Consider the following 17,554-nt stretch of genomic DNA (forward strand, 5'->3'; position numbering starts at 1 on the left):
CTGGGTGAACAAGCAGGTGTCTTGCTTGGCTGTGGCTTGGGGGGCACTTTTTCAGTGCCACTGTAACTTCGAACAGTCACTAAGCGAACTGTTGTAAGTCGAAGACTACCTGTACTTTATCACTTTTTTCCTTTTTTTTTTTTGGTCATCAAGTTTTTGACACCTTGCTAGGCGACTGGTGGTACTCGGATACTGCCATATCCTAAAAGTGGTACAATGGGTGAAAAGGTTGAAAAGTCCTGTTGTAAGTTATATGTCTATAGTTTGAAAGTGCTTCTGGTGCAAATAAAGGATTGGACAAGCCAGCTACCCTGGCGGACTGGAAATGTAGTTTGGCATGTGTAAATCATGTTTGAATATCCAAAATGTAATTATTAAAATTCACTGATATATTTATTTCTTGCCCAACTTTTATCCTAATGAAATAATACATTTTTACTCAAAAGTGGAGAGGAGTCACATAGTTCATTTTAGTTTGGATGTCCAATTTTGTCTTTAGTAATATTTAGAAAAAAGAAAAAAATGAAACAGAAAAAGTATATAAAATAGAATTGGGTTAATAACAACTCATTATTTTAGAGGGTAAATGTTATCACAAATTTGAAAAAAAGAATTTATTACTTTAATTGTAGCTTCAATAGGGCCATAGCACAATTTCATAGAAATACCTGTATCACCAAATGATATGCTTTCATATGGTCCTTAAACGTAGTGTTCAAAATGTTGTTACATTGTTTATTAAAAGCAATTATTTTGATATATGTATTTTTGAATTAAATACCAATTATTTGTAGCATAAGAACAATGTTAATAAATCACTTTGGATAGATTTCACAGATTTCACAGGATTAATGTAGGACTAGATGAGTAGTGACCTTCTTCATCCCTTGTTTTTGTACAGTTTTATCATTTGGGGAGTGAGAAATACAGCTGTTTGATCATTTAATCAGCATAACTATAACAATACCAAATGGAATAAAATTATTCTTAACCCTTTATATAATAATCCCTTTCAAATATAGACCTTACATTTTAAAAATTCTAAATGCAAAGAAATAATATTTGGAAGAAAAAACACAAAACATGTCTTCAAATATATATCACTGACCTAACATGAGTTTTCTGTCTTTAGAAGATAGTATCATAATTCACATCATCCCTAATCACCTTTGATTCGTAAAAGTTGTTCAACACATGTAAAGGATGTCAGTTGGGGAAAGCTCTATTATTTGAAACAAAGTACTTCTAAGAAGAGATCATATATTTGTTCTAGATTCATACCAATATTTATTTTTTAAACCCATTCCATGAATAATTTCTGAATTGACGCTGATTTAAGTTTTCATTGATGGGATGCTGCAAGACCGTCTCATAACCAATCTCACTTCAATATCAGGCAGACTTTTCTGTTTCATATGTAAACAATCTTCATCTGTAGCTGCCAGGTGAAGATCAAAGCGCAAAGAAACAGACTTTTTTCTTAAGTGAGGGTTATCCTTGAAGAAAGAGCCTTCCCACTCTTTAATCACTTCATCTACTTTTTCTGTCCTGAAACAATAAATAGATTATTATGTATAGGTATTCATGCAAAACATGTCCTCAGGCTAGGATTTCAAGACATGTTTATACTCAGAAATATGTTTATTTTGGTGAAACAAAGAGGCTGTATGAACATCTGTTCTATATTTATCTATCCCTCCATTTATCTCTATTTCTAACGAACAGGCTTGAAAGATTTCTGCTTTTGTTTGCTATGAAAGACATGTATTACCAGGCAATAGTGTTGCAACATATAATTTTTCTATTGTTTTCCTTAATAAGAGATATAGTCTAGAAAGGCAGTCCTTAACTTAACAGCATTCATTTAGTGTCAATCTAAATTACAACAACACTGAAAAAAGTGATTTATGACCTGTTCTCACACTTATAACAATTACAGCATCCCCACAGTCATTTGATCCAAATTTGGGCATTTGGCAATGGACATATATTTACAATGGCTGCGGCATCCTGGGGTCATGTGATCGCATTTACAATCTTTCCAGCCAGCTTCTGTCAAGCAATAGGAGAAACTACATTTGCATGGCAAAATGATCATAAAATGGGTGCAAGTCACTTAATGACTCCCTGCTTAGCAGTGGAAATTATGGTCTCAGTTATGATCTTCAGTTGAGGAGTCCATGAATACTAGGCTACACCTACTTTGGGCATATTTTTATGAATTAGATATTATAACTACACATACATACATATATTTAACTTACTGTATTGTACTATGAGTGTCTGTGCTATCCTTTGCAATACCTCCATTTAAGACTGCTTGCTTTGACAGTATTTCCACTTTTTCAATTTCATGTTTTTTTAGCTTGCTTGCTATATAGATAAAAAAAAATTCAAAATATATTAAAATATACAGTTTTATAAGATGCAGAAGAAATATTCTGTATTTCAGAATGTGTACCAGGTTTATTTTCAGTATCTTTTAAATCATTTATATCAGGAAACCACACTTTTGAACATAAATCTATCCCACAAGTGCCATGTATGCAATTTAGTTACTAAGCCTTTATGTTAATATGACTTGTCTACTCTGATTGCAATTTTGTAACTGTAGTGTTTTATAAGGGAGCATGATTGCTCAGCAGTTAAATATGCTGAGCTTGTCAACCAGAAAGCAGACAGCTCGGGTTTGAGACCTGAGCGCCATACAACTGGGTGAGCTCCCGTTGCTGCCCCAGCTCCTGCCCACTTAGCAGTTTGAAAGCATGCAAATGCGAGTAGATAAATAGGTACCACTTTGGTGGGAAAATACTAGGGTTCCGTCGGCCTTTGGCATATAGCCATGCTGGCCACATGACCATGGAAAATGTCTTCAGACAACACTGGCTTCCTCAGCCATGAAATTTAGATGAGTACCATGGACATGACTGGGCAAGGAAACCTTTACCAAGCATTGTTAATGTTGGGTTATGCTCTATCTCACTCTTTCTCTTCCCAATTCTATTTCTAGTGGTACATTCCTCTTCTCCAATATGATAAACCCATTTATGGTGGTATGCATACATATTTATTAAGCACAAAGGTTTTTCATTTTTTCTTCATTAACAAAGTGATTATTGCCTGCTTGAAGAAATTTAACATTGACGAGAGAAACAGTCTACGCTAGCTCTTTTTCTAGTTTCATTTCTCTACTGTTAAGAAGATTCTGTCTAACATTAAAAAAGCAGAATCTCTTACAGCTTGAAATGACTTGGCCAACTCTGATATTACAAAATATCCTTTGTGTGTAGAAATCCTATTGGAGGCAATATTTCCAGTTGAATTTAAATGAATGAGTCCCATTTTAAGTCAAATTTGTATAAAATAGTGGATTCATTCATTTTCTAGTGTTAAGTAAACTCACATGAAGGTAAAATAAATGCTATTCGGCTGGTAGTAGGTTTTCTGACATCTTTTGTTTCTTCGTGTTTTGAATAATGAAACCTGGAAAGAGAGGAAAAAGATACAGAGTAAAATAGGAGTGTTATGTCTTCTGAGTACAATCTTGAATTCTGTGGGTTGTGCTAGAGTGCCTATTAATGCTCAGTGTTCTTGTTGACTGTATAATACAATTTGCTTTTATTCAGGACAATGTCTGCATCCAGGCATTATCAATACCAGGTTTTATTGGATTCTTTTCTAAGTATACTGTAGGTTTTGGGATGCTGTTGAGATACTCTCAACAGTCTACAAGTTGTTAGGGTTAGGGTTATTCACATGTATTACATTGAGTATAGATATCAGAGGGAAAAAATTGGGCAGAGAACGAGACTGGCAGAAAGACAGAGAAGGAAAAAGATGATATATACCTCTAATTTCAGATCTGTCCATCATTGAGTATACCCTCCAGTTGACTTCCTATGGGGTTATGGCCCTACATAGAAAATTAGTTCCTCATCCCTGCAAAGGCACAGTTCAGACATAATCTTTCTTATTGAAGCATTCATGTTGAAGTTTATGGGTAGTTTAATTAGCCATAGTTTCCTATTGTTTGAATTGGGAATCTAGTATCAGCACCTGATAACAGCTTTCTGGTTCTTCTGTTATGACATGCCAAGGAAAGAACTAATTCTCTAGACACAAAACTCAACATAATTGTATAATACGCTGTAATATGTTACCTCTGAACTTGATCAATTGATGGTTTCATAGTTTCAGTAAACTATGTTTGATATGAGAATGTACTTCCATGAATCTATTTCTTGAATCTACTTTTGTCCATGAATAAGAGATGATCCTAAACTTCCACTTTGATTGAATTGTATTACAACTGTATTACAAGAGACATTCTTGGTTTTTGTTTTATGACAATTTTTTAAGTTCCAAAGCAATGAGCAATGGCTATGGTTAGTACAAAGTTGAAAGTGACCGCTTTTTAAACTCTTCATTCAGTGGAAAAGGGGGTGGATGGGAAATGCATGAACTTGGAACATTTAACCCCCCTTTCCTGAGGTGAGTTCTGCACCCACCCTCCTGACTTTCCATAAGGATCTGAAGACCTGGCTCTGCCAGTTGGCCTGGGATCCCAGTGGGGTGCACCACTATTGGATTAAGAGAAGACCCCACCTGTTCCTTCTCACCCCCATCTTTCAGTTGTAAATTATCATTATGTTACTTATTGTTTGTTTTAATGTTTACCAGTTTTTAATGCTTATATGTTGCCCAGGGTCACCTCTAAGACAAGATAGGCAACCCACAAATCAAATAAATAAATACAAATAAATAAATGACTTGAAGTTCTTGCAGACATTTTCTTTTAATAACTAATTATGTTTTTTTCTTTAATACTCTGGAAGAGAAACTATGCCATGCTAAAAGAACACACTATGGTATGTTGTTTCAATCTTTAGTGTGGTTCTACTTTATTATCTCATAAAGTAACAGAATACAAAAAAGGAGGAAAAAGAACAATTTGGGTTTCTTCCTAACATCAAAAACATATCTGAATACTGATTATAGCGTACAATCTAAATCTAAATCTAAATCTAAGCCTCTCCAGTTCCCAATCAACTGTTTTCTAATTGTCTAACTGTTCTCTTTCTCCCCACATGGGTATTGTTGGGGGCAACTGATAACATGCCATGATATTATAATAAAAATTATGTACATAAATAATTCATATAATATGTATGATGCTGTGACACATGTGATATCCTTATAGCTTATACCAGATGCTGATGTCCAACAATTTTTTTATTTATTAATTAAATTTATGTACAGGTAGTCCTCAACTTTCAACAATTTGTTTAATTCAAAGTTACAATAGCATGAAAAAAAGTGACTCATGACCATTTTTCACACTTATGACCATTGCAGCATCTCCATGGTGATGTGATCAAAATGTAGACACTTGACTCATATTTATGAGGGGCCCAAGGTTGCAAAATGGGGCAAAACTCAACAACTATCTTGCTTAGCAATGAAAATTGCAGTTTTAAGTCGAGGATTATCTGTAGCTACCCATATCAATACCTGACTCTGGGTGGCTATATAAATTTGATTAATAAATAAATGTTAATAAATAAACATTTCAAATCATCTCGCCCATCTCAGGGTTCAACGGTCCCAGAAATTCTATTCCAATCCAAAATTTCCTCAATTCATTATTAGGCAATAAGATATTTTTGTTCATTTCACTGATCTGATTCCTATGCAACAGAGAGGCATAATGTGGTTGGCTTGATTTTGCCTTGACATACATGAACTCCCTCATTCTGGGCTAGTTTTATGTATGAATCCAAGCTACTGTAGTTCTGCAAATCACAACATCAAATGAATCCTGGTGTTGAATGCATCCTTGAGTCATAGTGCAACTCTGACTGCTTAGAGAGGGCAGTCATAGAGAGCTTTACAGCCCTCTCTAAGCAGTTTTACAGAATTAGCATGTTGCCCCTAACAATCTGGGCCCTAATTTTATTGACCTTGGAAGGATGGAAGGATGAGTCAACCTTGAGCCAGTAGGAATCAAACTCCTGGAGTGAGCAGTGAGTTAGACTGCAGTACTGCATTCTAACCACTGCACCACCACTGCTCTTTGCAACTAATGCAATGTAAACAACCTCAGTCACTTTAAGAACTTTGATTTAGGCAGAGGTACCTTTTCTCTTCCTTCTCCAGCAGACTACGATAGGTAGCTATTTCCTGCTCAAGTCTCATCTTGGAATTCAATAATATTTCATGTTGCTGGAGCTGTTTTTCGATGTCCTGCCTCACTTCTTGGAGTTCCTTCTCCAGATCTTCAATCTCTGTTTCTATGTGCTTGAGCTGTGTTTGGTATCGTAGTTCTGTGGCCCGTAGCGAATTCTCCAACCCCCTTTCCTAGTATATGAAGTTTCTGATTAAAATGTCAAGGTGTATTTCCAAACAAACCAAAACAATTTAAAAACAATTAGCAACAACTTATTTTCAGAAAATTCCAAATCTAAAATTGATTTTTTAAAATAAAATTTCTATTAAATATAATGCAATCTATATTTAATTCAGTAAGAAAAGTGTCTTCTCTTCTCAGTCTGCCCCTTTTATACCTTCTCTTCTCTCTGCCCTCCTCCTCCTTTTCTCTTCCAGGTGTACCGGAAACTCCAATTACTATGTCACCACGTGGAGATCCTGGGGATTCTGCCAAGCTCTGCAGCTCCAGCTGATCTCCTCCAGGTCTGTGCGGCTCCACTTTAACTGGTTCCCTCCCCCATTATGATTAGCTAGGGCTCACATACCACCAGCCAGGTGCTAAAGTACCACTGGTGGTACGCGTACCATGGGTTGAAAAGCCCTGCAAGTAGAGCATTCCCGATATAAATCTGGCTTATTAAGTGTTAGGCTATATTGGTGTGCTAGTCTGGAGAATCTTTGGCTTTACTTTTAATATTAGTAGAAGATATTGAAATTGAAAGCATATTGTCAGGGTAAAGAAAGGGCTTCTCAGATATACCATTAATTAATTTCTTAACTTCATTTTTTTAAAAAATAGCCTAGTTCTTGCAATGGATTACCCCTGTTACAAGTATTAGAACAAAACATAATCAATTTTTCAGATAAATTTTCTAAATTATAAAACATCATAAAAGGACATTTTTTAAAAAAATACTTTTTGTCATATTTATTTTTTTCTCACAAGATTTTGCTTTAATGAAGAAAATGTTTTATGAATATTTTATGAAGAAATACTATACTTTGCTCTCACCTGCAATATAAAGTAACAGTCTAATATTTCTGATACTTCTCAATATCAGTTTTCTGAAGAAAAATGTAGCTAAAAACTCTTAAACTAAAATGTCTACATTTTTAATAATTCCCTCCCCCATGAGACCTATTCATGAATTAATTTAAATTCCCTCAGAAAACTTTAATATGGAAGGACATTTTTGTCTCCTTATTTTAAATCCCCAAAGAACAGTACATTGTTCTTCTTGTTAGAAGGGGTAATAAAGATGGTTTAAACCTGTGAGTTAACAGATGAACAAATGTTTTCTTTCTGAAAACAATGTTAGAGTAGCTCTTTGCTCACACTTACCATGGCATGAAGAGAGTCTATTTCGGTTTGCATATGATGCCACTGGTGTCTAGCTTCATTTAGCTCTGCCCTTGCCGCCTTTAAGATTTCCTCATCTTTGTTCATTCTTGCAGTTGTGACTTTTTCTAGCTGCAGGGAATGTTTACAATGCTAGGTCAGCAACATTGTCAGGAACAATGAAAATTAAAACTTTGCTTGTGTGAGTGAAGCCTCAACTTTCTGAAACAAATAATCATTCATTTGTTCCCTTTGTAATGTTGCTTGGCCTTGCAACTGAAGCAAAGCAAATGTTGAATTTCAATCAAAATACAGTGCTTGTCAAAACAGTAATGTAAACATGTTTCTGACCGCTAAACATGATTTTAGTATAATAACTTCTAAAATATGGTTGAACATTGTAAGATTTGTAGTCCAACATATATGAATGCCACAGATTGGGAAAGACTTCTGCAGGATATGGTGCAGTGCTGTGCATGGTATCTAGTGACATATAGATAGCCCTTAAGTTATGACTGCAATAGAGTCTGCCCATCATGGTGTACGTCGTGACAGTTGTAAATCAAATCACCCATGTGACCAACTCAATTTTATGACCTTTTTGGCAGTTTTTATTAAATGAATGCCATAGTTGTTAAGCAAATCAATGGTTTACTATGGGCCTGTCTTGCCATCAGCCAGAAGTAAATTCCAGTTTTTGTCAAAATTGTCATAAAATAAAATCATGTGACCATGAGATGCTGCAAATCATGTGACCATGAGATGCTGCAAAGCCATAAATGCAGTTGCCAAATGCAGTCACCTGACCACTCAGGGATGTCTGTTGTAACTTTGAATGGTTGTTAAGCAATCAGGCATAAATTGAGGACTACTTGTAGTTGGTTTATTTATAATTTCTTTTGCTTGCCTTAAAATGGTTACAGGTTACAAGTATTTTTAAAGAAATACAAAATGGCAGAAGTATTGCCAGCTTGCTGAGTCTGAAATTTCAGTAATCTTACACAGGGTCTCTGTTATGTCCTGAGCCTGCTGAGTCATTCAGCAGGTGCAGGAGGTTGCAGAGAGCCCCGGGCAGACACGTGAATGCCCGGGACCAGACAGGCTGTCTCCTGCCTTGTGCGCATGCACAAGGTGGGAGAAATGCCTTGCATTGATTGGCTGATGCTGTCTCTGCAAAGGGGTATAAGAGCAATTCGCGCCATTTTGTGTTTGGGTCTGTGGTGAATGGAATAAAGACAAGACTGTTTGTTATTCCTGCTCGTCTCAATGCCTTTTACTTGGAAACAGAACAGTCTCCATAATTTAGACAGGAAGAGAGGACTGTTAATTTATAATAGCCTAAGAAGTTTGGAAGCACTTCTTCAGGGATATTATAAAATCACAGTGGAGATCATTGGAATCTTGAGAGATTTGTTTTAATGTGATTTTGTTGTGCCACTGTGGTAGATTGACCGCATCCATAACTTTAAAAGTTCAGGGACACATCTGGAGATTTCTAGAAATTAAGCTGTGGGAGGAGTGGCGGGGGAAAGATAAAAATCCATATGAAATATGAATCCATATGAAACATGAACTTTTTTGAACCATTCCTTTTCCCAAGGATTTGAATAGAAATGAGTCCTTTGTGTTCAACAAGGACAAGGTTGTACTAGTTTTAGGTAGTTTGATTTGTAACTTTCAAAGATTGAGATTCTTGGTTGTTTGAGGAATCCAACATGCTTCTAACATGTGGAGGTGTATAGGACCATGAGATATGCCAGCCATGTTACAGAATGAGGATGGGGAGACTGATTATGAGGGTTTTTTAAATGCTGAATGAAGACATATAGTTTCTGAAATTCAGATTTTTGAATTAAGATTGGGGAGAGAAGCAGATAAAAGTAATTTAATTCCAAGACACAGCCACATTGGGTGATGAAATAGTATTCTTGTCAAAGAATAGATTATTGATGACTGGAAAATGAAACAAAGCAAAAAATTAAATGCTTAGTTGTTTGCAGGGCTTTTTTTTGTCATAGAACACCCAGAACAGAGTTCTTTTTGGGATGGAACCTTGTAGGGTAGGCAAGGCAGGTTGTATGACATGTGTGAGTTCCGGCACCTTTTTTTTTTTTTTTTTTTTTACAAAAAAAGCACTGGTTGTTTGGAAGAGTTCCTCTATGGCATTTAGAAAATACTAGTGGATGCCAAAAAGTTAATGTATTGGCTAGGAAGGACCTAGTATACGCAGAATTTCAGTCTAAATCATATACAAGAACTTGGAATCCAAAACATCTGGAGTGTACCACATTGGAGAAAATTACTGCAGAGCATGTTATGATATATAAAAATAGATACTTTTCAGAACCAGTGTGGTGCTGTGTTATGGCAGGGGTCTCCAAATATTTAGTGCCATTTGGATACATTTGGAATTTCAAAAATGTTGTGGATATTCTCAAAATGGTTGCCATGGTGGTCATGGCCAGGTATAAAACATCTATTTAGTAGAAAGTACGGTAAATGGATAAGATAGCTCCCCATAATCTCCTCTAATTTTTGGATGTTCTCTATTATGCCAAACTATTTTTGTCTTTTCTTCTGGGCAGATGTGTATGATTTTATATAGAATTCTGGGCTACAGCTTTTTACCATTTTTATCTTCTAAGAGACCCTGGGATTATATGTGGGGCCTAGAAGCATTTGACAGTTAAGATTATTCTTGAGGCTGATTCTTTTTTACAGCATAGTACTTCTACTTTCTTTTTTAAATAAATAAAAAACCTTCTAAAATAATGTGGATAATACAGCCTAAAAATAAATAATATATGTCTACTTTCAGCCTTTTTGGCCTGACCCGAAAATGATTCTTTCTCAAGCGCAATGTTTACAGAGTTTTATTTAGCAAGATTTAATAGGATGAATTAGGTAATGCTGCAAGAATGTCAACAAATGAACTGTTTTCAGTTTAAAACCAATGTACTGCATCTCTTCTTGCATCATGATTGAAAATTCTTTGATTCTGTTTCTCCTAAATTTCCTGTAAGCTGGTTATCTCTTCAGTTAAAATGGGAAAATGAGAAATTTGAATCCTATTAGCCTAGGAACCAATTCCTAACTTCTGATGGATGTTGGTGGAATTAAATACAATTTTTCTGATGAGCAGCAAATTAGATCTAAATTATGAAACTAAGATTTCAGCAAGCCAGATTCATATTTGAATTTGAGAAAGAGAATCTAGTATTATAACAGTGGAGCAAGGTAGCTTTAAAGGCAGTTGCTCAATTTTCAAGCTGGGAATAGATTTATAACCTAGGACAGAGAAATATTTTAGATATTTGAAAGGAAAGATATATGTCATGTTTGTAGACTTAAATCTGACTTCAATTCCCTACTAAAACAATGATTCTGAGACAAACTTAACAACAGTCATGAATAGAAGATTGCTTTTCTTGATAAAGTATCTCTATAAAAATACTTCCTTCAAGGTGCATTGTAGTCCAATAGGCAATTTATGTAAATCAGTCCCAGTGATCAGAGGTATATAGTATGCACTGTTGCATGCTGGCACCCAGTTCAACCTATGTGTAAATGACATAACCTCAAATTCTCTCTGGAACATCACCTCTGAAACTGGTAGGGAAGGAAATTCCTATGTCATGTATACAGATTATTCCGTACTGCTGTCAAAAACTAAAAATGTCTTGTAAAGAATGATGTATCAGTTATTCATCTATTATATTCAACAGATTTTACAGTAGTGATAAACTGTAATAAAACAAAGGTTGGGTGATCTAAAGGACATAAGAAATAAAGTTGGTGATAGATGGATACTCCATTTAGCAAGTGGGTAAACTTAATTATATCAGTATTCTTTTCCAAACATTTCTTTGTTAGATTGAACTTGTGTTATACAAGGTGTGGATTTTATATCTTTGCTATCAATTAATTCTTTTACAACAGAGTGTCAGGTTATGTACTTCTGTAGATATGGTTTATAAATTTAAAGTATTACAGGATTATTATATGGCATTAAATTTTCTTTTATGGGAAAGAAATATAACATAACATAACATAATCCCATGTTATAACTAAATTTTTAAGGGATATACTAAGATTGCTTTGTTAAGAATGTTGAAAAAAGATTGGAAATTGGTAGTATCTCTATAGCTTCTTTACCATAGACTTATGTATTGATATTTGCACCTGTTACCTGTAAGTTATCTGACATTTAGCTTTAGCTTGATTAAAAAAGTTAAATCATAAAATTAGGATTGTCTTAACACAATTGAAAATGTATGTTTACATAGAGGCAAAATGGCCAGTTAAGGATGTTATTAATATACGGGAAGAATTAGCTGAAGCAAATACAACTTATTCACTGTTAAAAAGAGTTAAGAAATTATTTTAGAGAAACTCAATATTGAGTTTCTCACAATGGGCAGATAAAGAAAAGCTTTAATTGCATACTTTCAATGATCTTTGAAAGCTGATACAGAAAAAAAACCCACTAGAGTTGAGATTACTATATATCTTTGTGAATCAGAATAGATTTAAAGAGTGGAACACATAATGTTTGAATGTGTTTATTATAAAGAATTTTTTTTCTGACATCCTTCCTTACTCCACATAGGATTGACTATACAATTCTGTTTTTCATTGCCCTTAGGAGCAAATAAAACAAACAAAATATTAAACAAAATCTCTCTCTCCCTTGCAGTCAAAATAAGAACTCTTTTTTCCCATGCCTTCCAGCCAGTCTTGATTCCTGGTGACTGCCTGGACAAGTCCTTCTATTTTCTTGGTAACATTTTTGGAAGTGGCTTGCTACTGCTTTCTTCCTAGGAATGAGGAAGAAGGACCAGTCCAAAATCACCCAGCTGATTTTGTGCCTAAGACAGGAAAACATTTAGCAGCTAAATTTTGAAGATTTTGATGTTTGGAAAATAGTTTTTATTTATTAGATTCTAAAACTCCACTGTGCACATTAAATCAACCTTAATAATTAATAAACTAAAGTGGATTTAAGACGCTTGGGAGAAATATTAGTGTTGGAATATTTAATAATATGTCTTTGTAATAATGTCATATTTTTCCTGAGAATATAATAGATGAAATTCATTAAATTCAGTGGGTAGGTTGGATCAGTCACAATATTCTAGCTTGATATACGGCATAGGATTGTTATGAGGAAAATTTGTAAAGGGTGTGGTAGTAGGAAAGGTGAGCTATAAATGCAACAAATAAAATAATTGGTTTTGGAAAGAAACTCATACCAAATAATCCACAAAAGCTATAGGAGTTATGGTGATTGATGGATTCCCTTCTTGGGATGGGCAATCCTTCTGTTTTCTCAAAGAAGTGAATTGGTTGTTAAGGAGGAGGCCCAGGCACACTACACGATTCTGTTCTATTTCTGAAAATGGCAAATAGAAGAAACTAGATAACTTTTCTGTAGGGAGGAGGGCAATCCATACTTCTTTTTCTGGCTAGAATCAGTATACATTTTACATAAGGGGAGGAATAAATGACCAAAAGAGGGAGGTTGAAGACAAGCAAAAAATCATTACAATAATGCCATAATATAACCCCAGCATGATTTGGAAGATGGCAGATGATGCAGACCAGGAAGCCCAGCAGAATCAAACCTGCTTACTGATCAGCTTGGGAAAACTTTCAGTGAACCATAGGCTAGATTGAGAAGTCAACAAAACATTCCAGAAGAAAAAAGTAGCAGTTCATTTTTGTGCAGTTGTCAAGAAAATTGCATGAATGAGTTCATAAAGTCACCAGGAATTGAACTCAGTTAGAAACATGCCTGGTTAGTGGAGACTGGACTTCAGATGTCACTTCAAGGTGGAGCACACAGAGTAACTGGTAGCTGCAGATCAGACTCCATACATTTCAAAGACATCCCATTATATTTAAGATTGAGCTTCTCCATATATTTATACAGAACTAACAGAAATGGTTATTAAATTGTGTTTAGTACCAGTGACAGAACAATGTCCTTTGGTGCATCTGAAGGCAGAAGGGTACCTTCTTGGTCACCACAATGTAAAAAAGATGTTGAGACTCTAGAAAGAGTACAGAGAAGAGCAACAAAGATGATTAGGGGACTGGAGGTTAAAACATATAAGGAAAAGTCTAGTTTAATGAAGAGAAGGATGAGGGGGGACATGATAGCAGTGTTCCAATATCTCAGGGGCTGCCACAAAGAAGAGGGAGTCAAGCTATTCTCCAAAGCGCCTGAAGGCAGGACGAGAAGCAATGGGTGTAAACTGATCAAGGAGAGAAGCAACTTAGAACTAAGGAGAAACTTCCTGACAGCTAGAACAATTAACCAATGGAACAACCTGCCTCCAGAAGTGGTGAATGCTCCAACACTGGAAGTTTTTAAAAAGAGACTGGACAGCCGTTTGTCTGAAATGGTATAGGGTTACCTGCCTGAGCAGGGAGTTGGACTTGATGACCTCCAAGGTCCCTTCCAACTTTATTATTATTATCATTATTATTATTACCTTAAGGAGTATGCAGGTTTTGTCTACTCATCTCTTCTGAACAGTTGCTACCCAAGAGAGCTACTAGTTCCAGGTTGCCATACATGTGGATGAATTTTCTGCCTCTTGATAGAGCTAGACCTAAACAAAACACTAGCTAGACCTAAATAGAACATTCTGAGAACCCAGTGAATAAGAAAATTCACAAAACCATAGATAGATATGTGTGTGTGTGTGTGTGTGTGTGTGAGAGAGAGAGAGAGAGAGAGAGAGAATTTAAATTATTGAATTAACACAAGGTGAAACATACATTTCCAGAAGTTGCAGACTCTTATCAGGTCTTCTAAAACCAAGTTTTCAAGGAAGGAATGGCATGTGCATAGGGAGTTGAATGAAAAATTTATTTTACTAAGTAAATTATTGCTAAAAATGTGCTCCCTGAATTAAGGATGATTTGACTAACTATAATTAAAACATTTCACTAACAATAACCTTTCAAAGCATTAATAGAATGCAAATATGGAATTAGCATCTGCGCAGTCATAGCTTAAGTTAGGCACCATCAAACTTAGCATCTTTATAAAACAAAACAAAAAATGTCAAGAGTAGTATTTTAATAACTCTAATGCAAGTAAAATAAAAGTTTTACATTTTTCTTTGTAAAAACTTTGAGGGATATAGACAAGGAAAAGTCGGTAGGATAGTTTCATGACTTTGCCACATACATTATAATATGGGAGCATTGAATATGGTCGTAATGGAGAAAAATTATCTCTAGGGAATGTTAGTTGGAAGTGCTAAAGACTTTAAAACTATCTTAATTTGAAAGTGTACCTGTGATGAGTTATGTTGCATCATAATTGCCTTTGTCTTTTGACAAATAATGGTGGAAGTCTGAAAATAATGGTTGAAAAACCTGACCAAACAACATAGGTAACTTCCATTTCTCCTATTCCCAGCAACTTTATTGAACAAGACTCCACTGACACTTTTGTACCTTTGTATTTCTTTGCTCACAAGAATACTGTATGTAAAACTAGTTTTAAAATCACATTTTCAATGATTGCATACAGGCTGTCTGAAGAAGCCAGTGGACATTTTCAATTTGATCTCTAAAAGTTGATATGGAATATGCAGGTATCTCTCATCTGCATCAGTATAAAGCAGCTGTGTATTTTCCTGGGATATCAGGGCAGCTGCAGAGGATAGCTGTGCCACAAAGATGCAGGTTTTTGGGAAACAAAGAGGAAATAAATGTAATTCTATTTAGCATCTTCATTTCAAATTTTCATATAGTCTATACAAGTATTGGGGTTATGTTAATGAATATGAAGGAGGGAGACCCATGGAGCTCTGCTTTCAACTGTTTAGAGCAATCTATTGAAAAACAAACATAACACAACTTTAAAACTGCTGGACCTGCCTGATGGGGAGAATTTTGATCCTGGAAAAATTTCCAGGTCACATTCCCAAGGAAAGATGCAGTTGCTTTAAGATATTTCAGACAAGTGGTGTGTTTGTGTTTCCTTGTCCTTCAGAGCATTTTTTAAAATTTGAATCCAAAGCACAAGAAAAAGTCCTATTACAAATCTAACATAGGTAGTCCTTGACTTAACAAACACAATGGGACCAAAAATTCTGTTACTAAGCAAGGCTTTGGTTAAGTGAGTCATGCCCAATTTTATGACCTTTTTTGCCATGATTGTTAAGTGAATCATGCAGTCATTGAGTGAATGTGGCTTCCCCATTTACTTTGCTTGTCATAAGCCGGCTAGGAAAGTTCCAAATGGCGATCACAAGATTCTGGGAGGCTGCAACTATGGTAAATACATGTTGGTTGCCAAGTGCCTTAATTTCGATTATGTAACTGTGGGCATGCTGCAATGGTCATAAGTGCAAGGATCAATTAAAAGTCACTTCTTTCCAGTGCTATTACAACTTCAAAATGATCTCTAAACAAATGGTTGTAAATACTGGCTTGAAGCAAAGAATGAGACTACATGGACACAATTATGGAATTTTCTTGGCAACATTTTGGAAAGTTTGGAAACATTGCCCTGTTTTCGAATTCCCTGGAGACTTTCCATCCAAATAAAGTAGTCCTGATATTAATTTGCTGAGAATCTTACTAAGCAGCAAGTTACTCTAGGGCAAGTTATCTATGACATAAGATAAAGATGAGCTGTATCATTTCTGAAGGTTTTGGGACTGGATTGACTAGATACTTAAATAAACCATAAAGCAAGCCAGCCATAGATACAAAAAAATATTACTCATTCAGAAACAGCAAACTCAAAAGCACAGTCAGATGCTCAGCCTGCATCCTATTTAATGTTATTCCTGATAGTCAGATCAGCAGTCTGGTGCATTTCATGGCTGTGATTCAGAGGCATTTTTTTTCCTAAGTGAATTTTTAATGCTGTCCTTGTAATTGGATAACCTTTAGCAAACATGAGACTGAAGCCAGACAAGCAAAAGATTGCAGAACAGTATGATCCTGACTTTTCTCTTTTAGAGATGCTATACAGTAAAACACAGGCTCCTCTTGACCTATCTTTAAAATAAATTCTTTACCAATCTTAAATGTTTTTCTTCCTAGAGAAAATTACATCTAAATGATGAATGGAGCAGGGGAGCTGCACAAGGTTTGTTATTCTGTTTTGAGAAATATCTCCATCAAGGTGACCCAGCTTTACTTTGTCATTTTTTTTAAAAAAAACTCAACATATTTTCCCCCAATCTCAGAGTCTAGACGTGTTGTGGGAGGGAGGGAGGGAGGGAGGGAGGGAGGGAGAGAGAGAGAGAGAGAGAGAGAGAGAGAGAGAGAGAGAGAGAGAGACATGGTTGCTCCCCCCCAAAACCCGCTGCATTGAAAATGTAAATACTGTACCTCACAGAGGCTGAGAGAGGAACTGAGTGCACACTGGATTGTCTCCTTATTCAAGTAGGTGCCTGTCTGTATGTGGACATTACCTGGGTCTCTCCTCGGCTGAGGAGCGTTTCATAGTTTGCCCTGATCTCATTGAGGAGCTGGGACAGTTCCATGCTGCTCCCATCCTCCACCTTGGCTAACTGAACCTTATTGATAGGGTGAGAAGACTGCTGCAGAACATTCCCAGCCTGCAATTGGAATAAGAGGGAGAGAGATAGAGGAGGGTGAGCAGAATGGGAAGCTCAGATTTTTTTTTAAAGCAGCAGCGTACCATTCTTTGATTAGCATTAGTTATCATGGCTCTTTTCAAACTTGCTCCTAAAGCTGGCTAAAGCTTTTGTATACAAGCCAAATGAAAGATATTTCAGTATGGTTTTTAAAAATGTGGGACTTAATTGTTGCATAGAAACCTTGCACGCATGCTCATATGCTTCTTTTGGCAAAGAATAGATATTTACTATTATTATGTTACTGTGTATCAGAAATAAGTGTCATAGGTTTCAGTCCCAAGTATCACTTGCAAAGCTTGTGAGAATACCAATGAAACATGAGTTGCTTATTCCTGACATACATATGCCCTCCACAAGTTTTTTTCTAACA

At 35.7% G+C, this 17,554-nt stretch overlaps 1 protein-coding gene across 1 annotated transcript; it reads right to left on the reverse strand.

Annotated features, from left to right (window-relative positions):
• Positions 1 to 1,321: 1,321 nt before the first annotated feature.
• On the reverse strand, positions 1,322 to 17,067 carry KRT222 (keratin 222). The gene is made up of 6 exons (XM_029287344.1): positions 16,975 to 17,067; positions 7,550 to 7,678; positions 6,137 to 6,357; positions 3,404 to 3,483; positions 2,265 to 2,373; positions 1,322 to 1,548 (listed from the first exon to the last, which is right to left on the reverse strand). The coding sequence occupies exons 1-6, from the start codon at positions 17,065 to 17,067 to the stop codon at positions 1,335 to 1,337; spliced, it is 846 nt and encodes a 281-aa protein (XP_029143177.1). The 3' UTR covers positions 1,322 to 1,334.
• Positions 17,068 to 17,554: the final 487 nt, after the last annotated feature.

The sequence above is a fragment of the Protobothrops mucrosquamatus genome, unplaced genomic scaffold (genome assembly GCF_001527695.2).
Source record: "Protobothrops mucrosquamatus isolate PMUCROS unplaced genomic scaffold, P.Mucros_1.0 scaffold1, whole genome shotgun sequence".
Classification (NCBI taxonomy): domain Eukaryota; kingdom Metazoa; phylum Chordata; class Lepidosauria; order Squamata; family Viperidae; genus Protobothrops; species Protobothrops mucrosquamatus.

Excerpts from the sequence above, each read along its gene's own strand:
- KRT222 (XM_029287344.1), bottom strand. The coding sequence starts at position 17,067 with ATGGAACTGTCCCAGCTCCTCAATGAGATCAGGGCAAACTATGAAACG. Across the intron at positions 7,679-16,974 it reads TAATGTCCACATACAGACAG|CTAGAAAAAGTCACAACTGC; the intron begins GCACCTACTTGA and ends CATTCCCTGCAG. Across the intron at positions 2,374-3,403 it reads AGCATTTATTTTACCTTCAT|CAAGCAAGCTAAAAAAACAT; the intron begins GTGAGTTTACTT and ends TTATCTATATAG.